This window comes from Vipera ursinii, assembly GCF_947247035.1.
Source record: "Vipera ursinii genome assembly, chromosome: 5".
NCBI classification, from domain to species: domain Eukaryota; kingdom Metazoa; phylum Chordata; class Lepidosauria; order Squamata; family Viperidae; genus Vipera; species Vipera ursinii.
In genome coordinates this window covers 94,840,234-94,857,441 of record NC_139518.1, presented here as the reverse complement: position 1 = coordinate 94,857,441, position 17,208 = coordinate 94,840,234, and the positions used below count along the sequence as shown (strand labels likewise).

The following is a 17,208-nucleotide window of genomic DNA, read 5'->3' as shown; positions in this document are numbered from 1 at the left end:
AATTAGTCTGGATTTTCTGAGTCATGGTCTGGTTTCAGGCTGTTTGATTGGCTGGTTTTACTTTTACTTCTTGAGATTAGCTACAATAACAAAAAATTTCCAAGTCTGATTTTGCTGAATCTCCATCTTATAGTTCAAAAAATTAGGGAGGTGTCTGATTGAACGGCCTCCAAATGTTACCTGGTCATTCTGGGCTTAAAAAAACATTTTAGCCCTTGTTGCTTTGGCAACAGAGTTTGCCTATTTCTGTCAAAGTCATTTTCCTTCCACTCCACACTACAAAATGTGGTAACAGAATTCTGAAATGTTCTCTCTTTCTAAGCAGGGCATGGTCTTCTCCTCAAATATCTACTCCTTTGTGTAAAACCTGACTTTTATCTGTAATGCCATCACTAGTAATAGAAGCAATTTTGCCTGGGAATCTTAAAATGATCCCAGCATAGTCAAATAACTTAAAATGTGAGGCTGAAATGGGCGAGAAGATTTCATTATTTACAAATGGTCACCAACTCCTCTTTCTGGCATGGAGCAAAGGGTTGGACTTGATGGTCCAAACTCTAGCAGTCTATGAGACATTCGATGGGCTGACAGACAGACATCCTGAGCTGGGTTCAACCTTTAATCTTAACAACATTGGAGCCTACCTCTAGCCCCAAAAGACATTTTGGAACCTGATGCTTGTGGTGGCCTGGCAGTCTTCTTCTAATCAAATCCATTCCGCAGTAATGAATCTTGACTTACCAGCTACAAGTCAACATTCTCCAGCTCTTCAAAAGGAGGGAATAATTCAGCAGCAACAGTTCCAGGTTTCTCATCCTGTGTTACAGAACAGAACAGAACAGAATAGGAGCTGGAAGGGACCCTGGAGGTCTTATAGTCCAGCCCCCTCCTCAAGCAGGAGAACCTATACCTTTTCAGACAAGTGACTATCTAGTCTCTTCTTAAAAACCTCCATTGATGGAGCACCCACAATGTCTTTAGTCAAGCTGTTCCACTGGTTAATTGTCCTCACTGTTAGGAAGTTTCTCCTTAATTCCAGGTTGCTTCTCTCTTTGATCAGTTTCCAACCATTGTTTCCTGTCCTGCTTTCAGGGGCTTTGGAGAATAGTTTGCCACCCTCTTCTTTGTGGCAGCCTCTCAAATACTGGAATACTGCTATCATGTCTCCCCTATTTCTTCTTTTCTTTAGACTAGCCAAACCCAAGTCCTGCAGCCGTTCTTCACGTGTTTTGGTCTCCAGGCCTTGGATCATCTTAGTTGCTCTTCTCTGAATTTTTTCCAGACTCTCAACATCATTTTTTGTGATATGGTGACCAAAATTGGCTGCAGTATTGCAGGTGTGGTCTTACTAGGGTTTTATAAAGTGGTACTAATACCTCATGTGATCTTGATGCTATGCCTCTGTTTATACAACTCAGGATTGTATTAGTCTTTTTGGCTGCTGCTGCACACGGCTGGCTCATATTCAAGTGATCATCCACTAGGTCCAGGATTCTCACGGTTGCTGTTTTTGACTCAGGTCTTGCCTAATCTGTACTCGTACCTTTGATTTTTCCAGCCTAAATGCAAGTTTCACTTTTAAATGGATTTTCTTTCAATCTCAGTCTCTCCAAAATGTGTCCTTCCCAGGAAATTGTTTTGCTAAATGGCATTGTTTTCTATCTACTCCTTTAAATCCGATCCAGGATCTAGGATCGGATTTAGAACTGTAAGCTATATTCAACCCGAATGGTTCTAGGATTCTGTTGGTGTGATAATGTGGATAAAGGAGGAACGAAGGCAAGTTTTAGTAAAGAGAAAATACTGAATTATTCTAGTGTGAGGACAGTCTTGGGCTTCTTGTCAGAAATCAAAATTTTATTTTAAAATTCGTCTTTCCTGGCCAGCTTCCTATAAAAGTTTTGAACTGGCTGATTTTGACCATGGTCTCCCCCCCCCCAAAAAAAATCCTTAATAAATACAGTCCCTGCTCAAGTTGAGCTCTCCTATATGGACAGCAAAATTTCAGATAACCACTGGGTGATAGGTAAAGGTAAAGGTTCCCCCGCACGTGCGTGCTAGTTGTTTCCGACTCTAGGGGCCGGTGCTCATCTCTGTTTCAAAGCCGAAGAGCCAGCGCTTGTCCGAGGACGTCTCCGTGGTCCTGTGGCCGGCATGACTAGATGCCAAAGGCGCACGGAATGCTGTTACCTTCCCACCGCAGTGGTCCCTATTTTTCTACTTGCATTTTTACGTGCTTTCAAACTGCTAGGTTGGCAGAAGCTGGGACGGGTAACAGGTGCTCACTCTGTTACGCGGCACTCGGGATTCGACCCGCCAAACTGCCGACCATCTTTTTTTTTTTTTAATTGAAAAGTTTTAAAATACAATTTTCCTTTAAAAAAAAACCCCTTCCCCCTCCCTCCTCCCCTCCCTGCCTCCCCCCTTCCTCCCCCCTCCCCCCCTCCCTCCCCCCCTCCCTCCCCCCAACCCCCCTCCCCCCCCGACTTCCCAGAGCTAAATACAAGGTATATATATATAAAAAAGCAATCATAAACAACCATATACTAACAACTATAAATTCTAAAATCCATCACTCTCTAACTTATATAGGATCAAACAAAACTTAGCATTATTAAATATATATAGAAGACTAAAATAAAAAAAAGAAAAAAGAAAACGAAAGAAGACTTATTCGAATGCTACATAAAACTTCTTAACCCTATACTTGTTCTGGATAAACTCAATCCATTTTCTCCATTCCATAATATAATGTTCCATCTGATCGACAAGCTCAGCGTCCAACTTATGTTCCTGAAGATCTGATAGCCTTTGTGAGAAGCTGCACACTCTGGATATACAGCAGGTATAAGGGAATTGATGATTCCTAGCTAAAAAGATCTGAAATGTTATTTCTGCTCCTCCACTGACCACAGAAACCTGAAGTGGGTTAGTGCATTAATACGATCTTAGGCATTATTGTGATTCTAAGCAAGAACTCTCTTCTTCATAGGGCACCAATCTACGTCTGTAGTTCAGAAAGAGGAGAGAAATTAGCGATGGCAGAGCAATAGCCATCCCTAGTCTATCATTTATTCAATAAAAGCCAATGTAGTGAATGATGGCCACTTTGCTTTCTTCCAAGAAGCTGTTGAATGGAAAAAAAAAATCTTCATCAGGGGCCAGTCCAAGCCGGGAATAAACAAAATGGAGACCGCTTTAGAAAGGAGGTTGTAGTTTATTGAACAGCAGAACCACAAGGCAGGAGGCTCTGGAGCAGCTGACCCCACGTTCGCTGGGAGTGGTGGGTTTTTATACCTTCTTGGGCTTTTGTGTTTGGAGCTCCTGTTCCTGTGGCATGAACTTTGACCTGAGGTTTTGAGTGTGTCCTTTTTGGTATGGGTGGGTTAATCCTATTATGTCCCAAAGGTCATATCCTGCTTCTCTGTGGCTGTGGCTGATGGCTCACTTCCTGTGTTGGATTTCTTGGGCGAGGGGTTGCTGGTCCTAATTCTATCCCTCTGCTATCGTTAGCTGTCAGTTTTGCTGCAAGGGATTTCAAAAGATCCTGTCTCGAACGGGCTTCTGCCTGGTGGTATTTGCTCATGAACGGGACTGAATGGGATTATCAAATCTGCATTTCTAAAAGTTGGTTTGCGTGAACTTCTACTTTGGGGGCGGGGGCTGCTTCTCTGCCTTTAAGATCCTTTGGGGAAATATAATATTCTGCCTTTTTAATATTCCCCCAAATATTTCTTTCTCGGGGTGGGGGTGGGGGCTGACTTGCCACAAAGCGTAAGCCGCCGTGTGTGGACCTTCAGCCACCTTACCTTCACAACTTCCCTGAGAGACACCTGAAGTTGAAAGAACAAGCACATCCAAAGTCAGGCAAAATGAATGGGAATAGAACCACAGAGTTTGAAGGGACTTTGTTGCTCAAGCAGGAGACCTATCATTTCGGATGCTGAGCTTGTTGACCAGAAGGTCGGCAGTTTGGCGGGTCGAATCCCGAGTGCCGCGGAGCAGAGTGAGCGCCTGTTACTCGTCCCAGCTTCTGCCAACCTAGCAGCTCGAAAGCAGGTAAAAATGCAAGTAGAAAAATAAGGACCACTATGGTGTGAAGGTTACAGCGTTCCGTGCACCTTTGGCGTCTAGTCATGCTGGCCACATGACCACGGAGACGTCCTCGGACAAGCGCTGGCTCTTCGGAAACGACTAGCACGCATGTGCAGGGGAACCTTTACCTTTACCTTTTACAATTCTTAAACATCTTCAGTGATGGAACAAACCAAGGTGTCCCCAGTTTAGTTCCCCACTCAAAGCCCTAAACCAGGCTCTCCCAACCTGGCAACTTTAAGACTTCTGGACTTCAACTCCCAGAATGCCTCTGCCAGGGGAATTCTTGAGTTGAAGTCTGTAAGACTGAAAAGTTGCCCCATTTGGAGACACATACCCCGCCCTTAAATGATGGGTTACTTTGCTTCTCACTTGGCTTGAGAGATGACAGTCTTGGTGTATTTGATCTGGGATTTTTACTTTTGATCCCGGGTAAAGGAAAGCAAGCAAGATGCTGACTCAGATAGTTAAGAGCCGGTTTGGGTTGGGGACAACCAAACAATTACAGGAAGCGAGGGCTGTCTCAAAGGAGTTGTCCTTTCCTGAAAGCCAAGCCTGTGCTTGTAGCTGGCAGGCTTCCCAAAACATGATGCCTGTTTCAGAACAAAATTATGCCAGCCAAGTTGGCAGCGTCTATGTTTCCATTTGCACCAGAAAGTAGATGAGGGGATCAAACCAGGTGGGGAGAACTTAATGAGCACGGAAATGTTTTCAAAGCCTGGCAAAGCACACAAGTGCAACTGTGGTGTGTGCGTGTGTGTGTCTCTCCCATTTAGATCAGAACTTCTTTTCTAAGAATATTGAATTTCTGATCAAGCCCCAAGCGGTGTCATAAGCCAAGAGTCCTTCCTTTATGCTGGGGATGAGAGAAAGAGAGGGTGGTTGATAGATACAGGCTGGTGGGGATCAATGGACTTTGCATTTTACTTCAGTTTTAATCAGCATAAGGAACCAGACGGAATTGGCAAGAGGGCACCGCATGAGATTTCAGGCTATAATTGATTTTCAGTCTTAAATTCAGATCCATCTCAAATTTAGATCATTTTGCTTTCACCTTAACAAGACAGAGAGAGAGAGAGAAAGGGAGAAAGAGAGAGAGAGAGAGAGAGAGAGAGAGAGGGAGGAAGGAAGGAATGGAGGGAGGGAAAGGAAAGAGAGAAAAAGAAGAAAGGAAGGAAGGAAGGAAGAGAAAGAAAGAGAAAGAAAGAAAGAAAGAAAGAAAGAAAGAAAGAAAGAAAGAAAGAAAGAAAGAAAGAAAGAAAGAAAGAAAGAAAAAGAAAAGGGGGTTGGACTAGAAGACCTCCAAGGTCCCTTCTGTTAAACTCTGTTATTCTGTTAAAAGAACATTTCTCTTGCATCAAACTGAATTCTGGATGAGTACATGGACACGTCCATGCAATTACTGGGCAACTATGTGCTCGTGAAGTTCTTGGTGCTCTCTGAGCAAGGTTGTTGACCTGCAGACGTTTCATGACCCAACTAGGTGATATCTTCAGTGCTGTCGGTTTTCTCTTTGTTTTATATACTACTGGCTTCCTCTGTCGGGGTTGGTGGGAGTTTTTGGTGGTTACTTGACTAGGCTGTTGTTTACTTAGGATCTGAATGGGTTTACCGCCATTTACTGATGTTTACTATTTGGTGCTAATCTCTATTTATAAGGGTGTTGACTGTTGGTCAGGTTATGTTGTGGTCTTTTAGCTTAATCAAGGAACAGCCAAGAACACTCCTACTGACACTGCTTGGGATGTATCAACAGAGAGCAAACTCCATTCCCTTCTAGTAGTGAAGATTTTACCTCGTTGGGTCATGCAAGAAACCCACCAAGTTCAGAGAACACCAAGGACCCCACAGTTCAACAATGGCCGACAAATCACCTCTCTTGCTGGTAGATGCACATGTTGTGCCGTTGCCTTGTTCTGCAACAGTTTCTAAACTTCTCAGTCCAGCTAACACCCCTGGTTGACCTTCCATGCCAGGGGTGTCAAACTCAATTTCATGGAGGGCCACATCAGCATTGCGGTTGCCCTCAGGGGGCTGGGTGGGTATGGCCAGGGTGGGCGTGGCCTACTGGGTGGGCGTGGCTAAAGTGCGTACGGCCTACTGGGTGGGCATGGCCAGCTCTCCATCGTTCGCATCAAGGGTGCCTATGGGGGCCCGGGCAGGAGTGGGACAGATCTGAGGGTCTCTGGCAGAAGGAGGGTCTCTGGGCCAGGGCCAAGGCAGTGGGGGCCGTTCCCTCACTGTTTCCAGGATGGCTTCGTGGGCCGCATGAAATCACTTCGTGGGCCGGATCTGGCCCCCAGGCCTTGTGTTTGACATGTCTGTTCCATCCAAATATTAACCAAGTTTCAATTTGCTTAGCTTTTTCAGGATCAGTTCCACGGTACCGTATGCCTACGTCTCTCGTGTATATGGATTCAAACATCCAGTATAAATAGAAATTTCAGGGACAGAATTCATGGCAAAAGCCACACAAGCTTATGTCTTGGTTAGGGGTTAGTTTGCTGCCTGTTTACCCCTTTCAGTTGCAAAGCTCCAGTCTCTACACAAATACACCTCGGCCCCGCCTCTGGTGTGATGTCCATTTCCCCTCAGGGGCCTTACATGCTTCCCATCGTTTTGTCCACTCCACCTCCAAAGCAGAAGTTTTCCCATGTAAGGAGGTTATCGGTTGAGGAGTTCCTCAACTCCCACACCATGTGAGTAAACTCCACCAGCCATTCTCCACAGGGTGAAGTTCTTTCTATTTTTAGGAGGCCCACACCCAACGTCCATGTGAACCCTCAGATACAGCCATGGCTGAAGGGCTCTTGACCTTTCCAAGTTCCTCTCTGGAGGCTTGTGGAATTGAATGAGGGTTTCTGTTTTCATTCGCTCACCTGCCCTTTTAGGAGGAGAGAGAGAGAAAAAAGAGTATTTATATCAGCACAATGGGAACAAAATGCCCCCGCTTTCTTGGCATCTTGGCCACATCAGTTACTGATCCAGGACAATGCTGGGTGGAACTGGCTTCTCATGTGTTCCAAAAACACCAACGCTTTGGGTCAACAGAGGTCCTAACACAATCTCTTTGTAGATTGAGCCACTCCATGTGGGATCAGCTGAGGTGGAGGTAGCACGGGGATCAGAAAGTTGGGAGATAAAAAAGCCAGTTTGAGTAGTGGGGCAGGTACCAGGCTAGAAACCGTGAGGTCTAGTCCCTTCTAAGGCAGAGATCCCCAACTTTTTGGGCACCAGGGACCGGTTCTGTGGAGAAGGTTTTTCCACGGACCGGAGAGTGTGTGGTTTTGTGTGCTGCCTGCATCCCATGGATGGGTCTTAGCTTGTTTGTGCAGACTGGTTCCTGGCATACTGTGGCCCGGTACCGGTCCATGGACTGGGGGGTTGTGGACCCCTGGTCTAAGGCATGAAGCCAACTGGTCGACCTTGGGCCAAGCACTCTGTTTCATCCCTAGGAAGAAGCAGGCAAGGGCAAACCACTTCTGAAAATCATGCCAAGAAAGCTGCAGATACTACTTTAGGCAGTCACCTGGAGTCACGTTTTACTCAAAAACCCACCATCACCACTACCATCCAAAAATGTTTCAATGCAGAAAGTCTCATTTTTGCATACAAGCTCAGCCTTTGGCATCTCAAGTTAGGCATTGCTTCTCTGAAATTTTGTTTGGTTGTTGACAGAACATCTAAGAGAAAAAACAAGAGTTGGAAGGGACCTTGGAGGTTTTCTAGTGCAACCACCTGTTTAAGCAGGAGACCCTAGACCAGTGATGGCGAACCTTTTAGAGACCAAGTGCCCAAACTGCAACCCCAAACTCACTTATGTATCATCAGGTGCTGGGTGGGTGTGGCCCATTGGATAGGTGTGGCCCATTGGGTGGGTGTGGCTGCAGTGGTAATGGCAGACTGGGTGGGACTAAAAAGTTCAATCAATCAATTCCAACTTTGCGAGATCTTTACTTTTCCCGAGAGAAATTGAAATTGATTGATTGATTGATTGAACCATTTTGTTTTTGCCCACGGTGGGAGAGGCCTAAAGCGAAAAGGTTTTATAAAACCCAGCTGAAGGCCTAGGACTGGGGCAACGGCGCATGTGCCCACAGAGAGGGCTCTGCATGCCACCTTTGGCACCCGTGCCATAGGTTTGCCACCATGGCCCTAGACCATTCCGGACAAAGGGTTGCCCAACCTCCTTAAAAATCTCCAGTGATGCAGCATCCACAACTTCTGAAAGCTTTTCCCATCTTGAAGGACTTGAGATATTTTGGCTGGGGTTGATCATGTAACTAGTTCAAACATATGGAGGAAACCAGGTTGAGGACAGCTGGTGTACAAAGTCCTACTCTGGTTGACCCAGTGCTTGTAGACCTTGGTTTCTACTGGGTTTGTACCACTGCAGAGAAGAAGGCTCTTGAATGGTCGTGCAAAGCGGAAATACGACAACCCCCCCCCCTTAATGACAGATAATGTCATTAATTCTGTTTCTGGGCTGCCACAAAGGAGGGTGGTGGTGGTCAACCTATTCTTCAAAGCACCTGAAGGCAGAAGAAGCAACAAATGGAAACTGATCAAGAAGAGAAGCAATCTTGAACTAAGGAGAAATTTCCTGACAGTTAGAACAATTGATCAGTGGAATGACTTGTCTTCAGAAGTTGGGGTGCTCCAACATTGGAAGCTTTTTTTTATAGAAGAGATTGGACATAGGGTTTCTTGCTTGAACGTGGGGTTGGACTGGAAGACCCCCAAGGTCCCTTCCAACTCTGTTATTCTGTTAATGTGCTTGGATGAATGACTTGCTGTTCTGTACCAGCCTACTACCGGCCCTGCAGATAAGGCAGGGACAACCCCTTTACAAGAAGGCAAGAGGCTGGAACTAAGCCTGCCAAATTTATGAACACAAAAGCAAATAGAGCAAAACAAGACACAAACTATGAAACAGGAACTATTCAAACGGTTGCCTTCAGCAAACCAGCCCTCCCACGCATTCCCCTTTTAAACAGTTCAGGGCGTGGCTTCTCTCTGGCTCCTTCCGAGGTGCCCCATTGCCTTCCTCTGTTTACTCCTGATTGACTGCCTCCTGCGTCGGGCGTCCTTGAACAGGGCCAGCTGTGGGTCATCTTCATCCACGCTGTCAGGCTCACACAGCTGGGTCTGCGTCGTGACCAGGTGGGAGGGGCCTGGCTGAGGGCTCTCATCAGCAACTTCTCCAACCCCCTCAGCAACCTCTCCAACACCCCCCTCCTCCTCCTCTGAATCGTCCGACCCAAATGCCGAACCCACAGGCTGACCCTGAATCACAACACTTGCCTGTTTAGATCTGTCTTAGCAAATTCAATCTGTTCTCTCTTTCCCCTTAGGAACTGGTGCTCCTCTGTTCAATATCGGACAGCCACTTACATTGCGGTTTGCAGGACAGAGAAATACATCATCAGGTCCCAACAACCATGTCCGAATGGAACTCCAGACTGCCAGAAGATCATGTACGTAGCACCATACTTTTTTTCTCAAGGGGGACTCAACCCGGCATTTAAAGTAGCCCTGCCTGTTGCCTGTCGAGATCCAGTGTCATCAAGTGTTTGCTTTTGACATGGAGGGGAGCTTCCTTCTTTTCCTCAAAAAAGACTATCCAATGCAGCTGGAAGCTTTCCCAGGAGTGAGGAAATATCTGACCAAGCGTAGAGAAACTTCCCTTCTTTGGGAATCTCACCTCATCGGATTAGCCCGGCTGTAGAACCCAGATCAATCTGAATAGGAATGCATGAGACACAGCCGAGAAAGCCAAATTTGACAGGTTCAGGACTGAAAACTTTTGCCATGCAAATGATCCCAATTCGATCCAGTAGCGTGTAGCCCGAAACAGACGCTCGAGCCACGCTGAGATCGACACGCAGCAGCAGTTCCCATGCTATAAAATGAGATTCATTGGCAAATGAGGACTCAGATTGTTGGGGGCAATAAGCTGACTTTGTAAAAATGCCGCTGCCCCCCCCGAAAGCCCTAATAAGCAGGCATATACATAGAATGAAGGCTATTGCTAAGCACATTTGATTTGTGCTTTAGATTGTAAGCTGCCCTGAGTCTTCGGAGAAGGGCGGGATATAAATGGGATTAAAAAACAAATGTTCAGGGAAGAATTTTAGAGGAGCTGTTTCAAATGGACGAGACCAGGTGAAACAGAACTCTTGAGGCTAGAGGTTTTCTCAAAGAACATGGCTATTGGGTGCAAAGCATTGGCATGATCAAAAGTGAAACCACTTAGGGCATTTGGATCCCAAAATGTTGTCTAACATTTATCCTAACCTACAGTCTAAATGCTGGAGATGTGGTAGTTTAGATGCCACCTATTTTCATATGTGGTGGACCTGTAGAAATATAAAAGCTTTTTGGATTAAAATTTGGTGGAACATTCAAAAGATTTTTAAGAGAAAGATAAAGTTTTCGCCACAATTGTTTTTATTGGGTATTGTTGTAGATTGTGATGTTAAAGAAACTAATTTGATGTTGAATATGATAACAGCAGCACGGTTACTGGTGGGACAATACTGGAAGAAGGATAGTTTGCCTACTATAGAAGAATGGGTACTTAAAGTATCGAATCTTGCAGAAATGTCTAAGATTTCTGCTTATTTGAAAGATCATTCACAGGAAAGATATATTTCAGTTTGGAGGAGATGGATAGATTATGTTCAGAATAAATATGGGACTAAAAAGATCCACTTAGCTTATGAGTAGATTTTAGAGGGATATTGTTATTAATTTTAGTATTACTGTAGTATTGATTATATTTTTGCTTAAGTTATTATTATTATGTTTTTAATAATTTGAATGTATCTATGTTAAAGGGGAGTGAAAGCACATTATGAATTTGGTTAATTTTATAATGGATAATCTTAGTTAGAATATGATTATTATATCTATAACCCTGTATTCAGCTCTGGGAAGTGGGGGGGGGCAAGGGGGGTGGTTTGGGGTGGGTGGGTTTTGGGGATATGTATTGTAAAATTTTTTTAAAAACTCTTTAGTAAAAAAAAAAAGTGAAACCACTTAGGGCAGGGGTCCCCAAACCCTGGCCCGTGGACCAGTACCGGTCTGCGTCATGCCAGAAGCTGGTCCATGCAAACAAGCAAAGCCTCATTCGCTGGAGGCAGGCATCAGACAAAACCACATTCCCTCTGGTCCGCGGAAAAACCTTTCTCCACGGAACTGGTCCCTGGTGCCCAAAAGGATGGGGGCCTCTGCTTTAGGGCATATTTAAGCTTCAAGTGGATAACTTTGCAGAGAAAGGAAAAGATGACGCCCCTAGAGGCTGGCAGTCTCAGCCCTCCGAGCAGAGCATGGCCTTCTGCAGAACCAGATCTATGGTTACAAGAAACCTGCATCTTTTAGCAACCAGGCAGGCAGACAAAAAGCAAGTGAAGCCTACGGATGAAGGCTAGATAGCAGCAAAGAGGTAGACGGCCACCTGGATTTCTGCGGATAGATTTTGTCTAACCCCAAACTTCTGACAGGTCCCTAATCGCCATGTTGTCATGGTCCTTTATCAAGACCTTCAAGGGATGAGATGAGGCTTACTTCTAATCTATCGCTCTTTCCTTTCTTCTTCTTCTTCTAGCTACAGAACAGCCTTGAAGCCAGTCTACAAGATCAAAGAGAAAGTTGTCAGCTTTTTAGACTGGAAATGCTGCCCAGGTTATGTAGGCAAGGATTGTGAACAATATGGTAAGAATACCACAAGTATCCGTCTGTAGTTGGGTGCACTCTGCGTGTCAGCTAATCAACCAGATTGGCTGAAGTCAGGTGCAAGTATCTGGGGGGTTGGGGGTTGGGAAGCCTAAAGGGACTCTTGACTTTTGAGAAAGTTCTCTGCTGGATCCTAAGTAGCAGAAGAGCAGAGAAGATTGCAAAGCCACAAAGGACCTTTCTTCCCATCTTCTCAGAATCTGAGTTTTTATCTCAGACTCCAAGACTGTCTTGTCTCCTACAATATGAAGATTATTTTGACCTTCCTAATAAGGGACGTGGTGGCTCAGTGGGTTAGGACGCTGAGCTTGTCGATCAGAAGGTCGGCAGTTTGGCGGGTCGAATCCCGAGTGCCGCGTAGCAGAGTGAGCGCCTGTTACTCGTCCCAGCTTCTGCCAACCTAGCAGTTCGAAAGCACGTAAAAAATGCAAGTAGAAAAATAGGGACCACTACGGTGGGAAGGTAACAGCGTTCCGTGAGCCTTTGGCATCTAGTCATGCTGGCCACATGACCACGGAGATGTCCTCGGACAAGCGCTGGCTCTTCGGCTTTGAAACAGAGATGAGCACCGGCCCCTAGAGTCGGAAACGACTAGCACGCATGTGCGGGGGAACCTTTACCTTTACCTTTTTAATAAGTAAGGATGATCAAAAATACAAGAGACCTATTTTGACGGAAAACCCGTCTGAACTGTAACTAGGTGTTCTCTTAACACTGTTACATCAGTCCATAGGAAACAGGTTGGTCTCTGGCATGACACACAAATGAAAAATGTCCTTTAAAATTTTAAATAATTTTGTTTTTTTCCCCTCTCTCAATAAACTGGGGGGGGGAAGGGAAATAAATGTCTTATGGAATTGATTTTTAGATCCAGCTCGGTTTCCAGTGAGTACCAGTCAGCCTGAACACTGGGAAGAAGCATTCTCAAACCACAGTAGGTTTCAACTCATCCTTTATTTCTACAACTGGAAGGGTGTATTTGTGAAACTGCTAGGGATTAAGTCCATAGTTGTACTTCCCATCCTCATAGTATGCATGATGGATATTTCTGCAGCTTCTTCACTCATATCACCTGCTGTTTTTCAGATATGTTAGACCAGGGGTAGGCAACCTTGGCTCTTTTATGACTCATGGTCTTTGACTCCCAGAATTCTGGGAGTTGAAGTCCATGGGTCATAAAAGAACCAAGCTTGCCTACCCTTGTGTTAGATTATAACAGTCTTCTTCTACTACTACATCCTTCTTTCTTTTCTCAGCTGGGGGTTGCTTAAACCAACATTAGCAGTCTCTAAAGAGTCCCTAATTACTCATTAAAACCATGCCTGAAAATTACAGCCCATGTTTCTCTCTTTTAACTGCTCATCTCTGGGCATTAGCAAAATATGAACAACAGGAGAGAAAGGCAGTAAGAAAAAAATAAATAAGATAAGAGATGAAGGCATTCCATGTGCCAGTAATTTTTTTAAAAAAAATAAAAAATAAAATAAATGATGTGTTTTGGAATGTATGCTTTTGTTCAAGGGTATTGTACACACAGATGATATAAACAAGGACTTTAAAGTGATCCGCAACCTACATAGACTATATTGCTGATCTGCGTTTCTTAAATGTGTTCCATATTGATTGACAAAAGCTCAGCTCCATTCCTTGCTCTTTTGAAATTCTATTTACTGCAAGAAAGACCAGCATGCTTCTTCCCTTCTTCCTATTAGCAACATGACTGCATGGCTTTTGTATCTGTAGGCTCGCCTGCCATACTAAAATATATTTAGATGTGTTTTTGGTCTGGTCTTGCTTCTTTGCAAATAATGTCGTGTTTGCCAGACTCGGGAAATGTTGTAGAAGCCCATCAGAGTCATGAAGCACTGCTAGAAGACCTGCAAAATGACATTCACCAGACAGCAAACAGTTTGGGAATCTTACAGGAAGTCCTTCATCACAACAGCACCAACAGAAACGGAAGGATGGACCCACACCATTCAGGTAAGAGAGGCATTTCTCAACAACGGTATCGAAAAAGGAGAATATTTGTAGTTCAGCATTGAACTGTGGGGTCTTTGATGCTCTCTGGCCTTGATTGTTTACTTGCAGATATTTTGTTACCCAAATTAGGCAACATTATCATTGCTAGCAGGGAGTGGAGTTTGCAGAGAGGAAGAGGAGGAGGAGGACTGTGGGGTCCTTGGTGCTCTCTGAGCTTGGGTGTTTTTTTGCAGACATTTCATGACCTAAACTAGGTAATATCAGTGCTAGTCCTCATGATGTTACCTAGTTTGGGTCATGAAACATCTGGAAGGAAACACCCAAGCTCAGAGAGCACTAAGGACACCACAATCCTCCTCCTCCTCATTTCTCAACAGTCTGAGGCCGTGGTGGTGAACCTATGGCACGGGTGCCACAGGTGGCACACAGAGCCCTCTCTGTGGGCACGTGCGCCGTCGCCCCAGTCCTGAGCCTTCAGCTGGGTTTTATAAAACCTTTTCGCTTTAGGCCTCCGCCGCCCTGTGCAAAAAAAAAAAAGAAAGAAAAAAGGTTCAATCAATCAATCAATTTCAACTTCTCTCAGGAAAAAAAAAGATCTCGCAAAGTTGGAATTGATCGATTGAACTTTTTAGTCCCACCCAGTCTGCCGTTACCACCGCAGCCACGCCCACCCAATGGGCCACGCCCACCCAAATGGCCACCCCCACCCAGCACCCGATGATACATAAGTGGGTTTTGGGTTGCGGTTTGGGCACTCGGTCTCTAAAAGGTTCGCCATTGCTGGAGGCAACCAATCAAACGAAGAAGCAAAGGCTAATGTATTTTTTTGGTTTGTGACCTATTTCAGAAGTCCAGCAGATGCTCTTTCTCCACATCAACGGTTTCTTGAAGGAGCATTTTAATCCTGTCTGGGCGAGCTTCAATAAAAGTCTACAGGACCTGTCCATTGCTGTCCAGAACCTTTCGCAGAGTGTTGAAGCTAATCGGAAGAGCATAGAGCAGTTCCAAGAAAGTGCTGTGCCCAGAAAAGATTTCCAAGAACTAGGGACAAAGTTTGAATCCAAAGTCCAAGCAAATGTTCTGAGGGCTGACCAGATGAAGCGAGAAATGGATCGTCATAACTACCTCCAGCAAGCGGCCATCAACTACAATCTTACGATGGTCAAAGCAGATACGGACCTGAAGCTCAAGAGACACCACAAGCTGCAGCAGTCTTTTCTATTAGCATTAAACAACAGTTTGGCCGACATGAGACAAGAGCAAAATAAGCTTCACGGTGAGCTTGAGGTCCTAAACAGAAATGTTGCAATGTTCCCAAGGAGATTGGGCAATCGGAACGAGATGTTTGCAGATGTTGACATGCAGAGCCTCAATCAGACCTTGGAAAAACATGCTCGGGAGCTAAAGACACTTTATGAGGAGTCTGAAAAAGACTATGAAGAGCTAACCGATTCCATCACAAGGTTAAAAGACAGCGCAAAACATGATTTAGAGGACTTCCGAATACGATTAATAGAAGGGAGTCTCATGGTTGATGAATACAGAGAAGATGTAGAAAGGAGGATTTTCGCTCTTAATAATAGTCTGGCAGATATTCAGGAAAACTACTGGAGTCTACAAAAGTCCATGAAGACATGCTGTTGTGAAGACCAGCCTTCAAGTACCGATGTGGAAGGCTTAAAGAACACCACTCAGATGCATGGAGAACATCTAAAGCATCTGGAGGCACGTTTAAAAGATCTCGCTGCTGCTTTCCCGCTTATCCATCAGTCTCTGGATTTCCAACAAGAACAAAGTTGGAAGCTACAAGATGGCCTCTCTCTCTTAAAAAACCATTCTGACGTTTTGTCTGAGGAGGTTGATATGCTAGAAAAAGCTGATGAGAAGATGCATGATCACATCAAGTATCTGAACAGTTCTTTCAATTCGTTGCTGGGGGATGCATTGAGACATGAGTCGGCCCTTGAGATCCTGCTTGGAGAGGAAATTTTGGAACGCCTGTCTGAAGAAGAGATAATTCTATCCACAGATCAACTTCCCGAGATGAACATCAAATTAATGTCAGACTATCTCAAGAAGCAAAGTAGGACACTAGAGTCTCTTAAGAAGAGAATAGACTCTTTGGAGGCAGATCATGAGAATAATCCACATGATCACAAATCTTTGAAGGATCCCGATACTGAGAAACAGGTAGACCTCAATCCCCAACATGGTAGAATAGATTACATGGAGCCAAACCATGAAGCTGTCATGGAGGATGCCTTAGACAATCCAGCATACCATGATATTATGACCCTCAAAAGAGAGATTGGACACCTTACCAAAGAGATGAAGAAATTTGAATTGCAGTGGGATCATGTTCATTCCTGCTGCAATCAAACTAAGGCCAACCTCGGTGTTTCAGTGAAGGAGGTGAAGGAAGATCTTGTGTCAGCCAAAAAAAACTTTGAGGAACATCTAGCGATCTTTCAGAAACTGTTTGGAAATAGTAAGGAGTTGGCTGCCTCAAATGTAAGCCTGGATGTGGCAAAGCTTCAGTTGATGATGAGCAGAAAAACGAGGAAGCAGCTTAAAGAGCGGGAAGAGCAAAACATGAGGGACAAGAAAGAGGTCCATGGCCACAGAGAAGCTCCTTTGAATGGAAGAAACACGATAAATGCAGAGACACTGGAGGAAGGTGAGCTTCTTCCAACTTTTTAGAATTTTCTCATCATGGTTTCTAAAGTTCTTATCCCTTGTTCCCACCGCAATGTCTTCAGCAGACTCGATGTTATTTTATTCTTGCAATTAATAATTGCTCTTACACACACACACACGCCACAGTTGTGTATCATCCGGACTGTCATATAACAGGTTGGCATCCCAACTAGGTAACATCATCAGTGCTAGAAGGGAGTGGGGTTTCCAGAGAGGAGGAGAAGGACTTTGGTGGGGTCCTTGGTGCTCTCTGAGCTTGCTTGTTTTCTTGCAGATGTTTCATTGCCCAACTAGGGAACATCATCAGTGCTAGAAGGAAGTGATGTTTATGGAGAGGAGGAGGAGGAGGTTTGTGGAGAGGAGGAGGAGGAGGAGGAGGAGGAGGAGAAAAGGACTATGGGTCCTTGGTGCTCTTTGAGCTTGTTTTCTTGCAGATGTTTCATTGCCCAACTAGGGAACATCATCAGTGCTAGAAGGAAGTGATGTTTATGGAGAGGAGGAGGAGGAGGTTTGTGGAGAGGAGGAGGAGGAGGAGGAGGAGGAGGAGGAGGAGGAGGAGGAGGAGGAGGAGGAGGAGGAGGAGAAAAGGACTATGGGTCCTTGGTGCTCTTTGAGCTTGTTTTCTTGCAGATGTTTCATTGCCCAACTAGGTAACATCATTAGGGCTAGAAGGGAGAGAGATTTATGGAGAGGAGG

At 44.9% G+C, this 17,208-nt stretch overlaps 1 protein-coding gene across 1 annotated transcript in view; it reads left to right on the top strand.

Annotated features, from left to right (window-relative positions):
- The window catches only part of MMRN2 (multimerin 2), a 29,109-nt gene that overhangs the window by 9,399 nt on the left and 2,502 nt on the right, over nucleotides 1–17,208 (top strand). Inside the window, exons 2-6 of the mRNA XM_083364186.1 lie at nucleotides 9,450–9,572; nucleotides 11,705–11,811; nucleotides 12,701–12,766; nucleotides 13,657–13,815; nucleotides 14,663–16,492. Coding sequence (XP_083220312.1) covers nucleotides 9,450–9,572; nucleotides 11,705–11,811; nucleotides 12,701–12,766; nucleotides 13,657–13,815; nucleotides 14,663–16,492 — 2,285 coding nt within the window. The remainder of the gene's footprint in view (nucleotides 1–9,449; nucleotides 9,573–11,704; nucleotides 11,812–12,700; nucleotides 12,767–13,656; nucleotides 13,816–14,662; nucleotides 16,493–17,208) is intronic.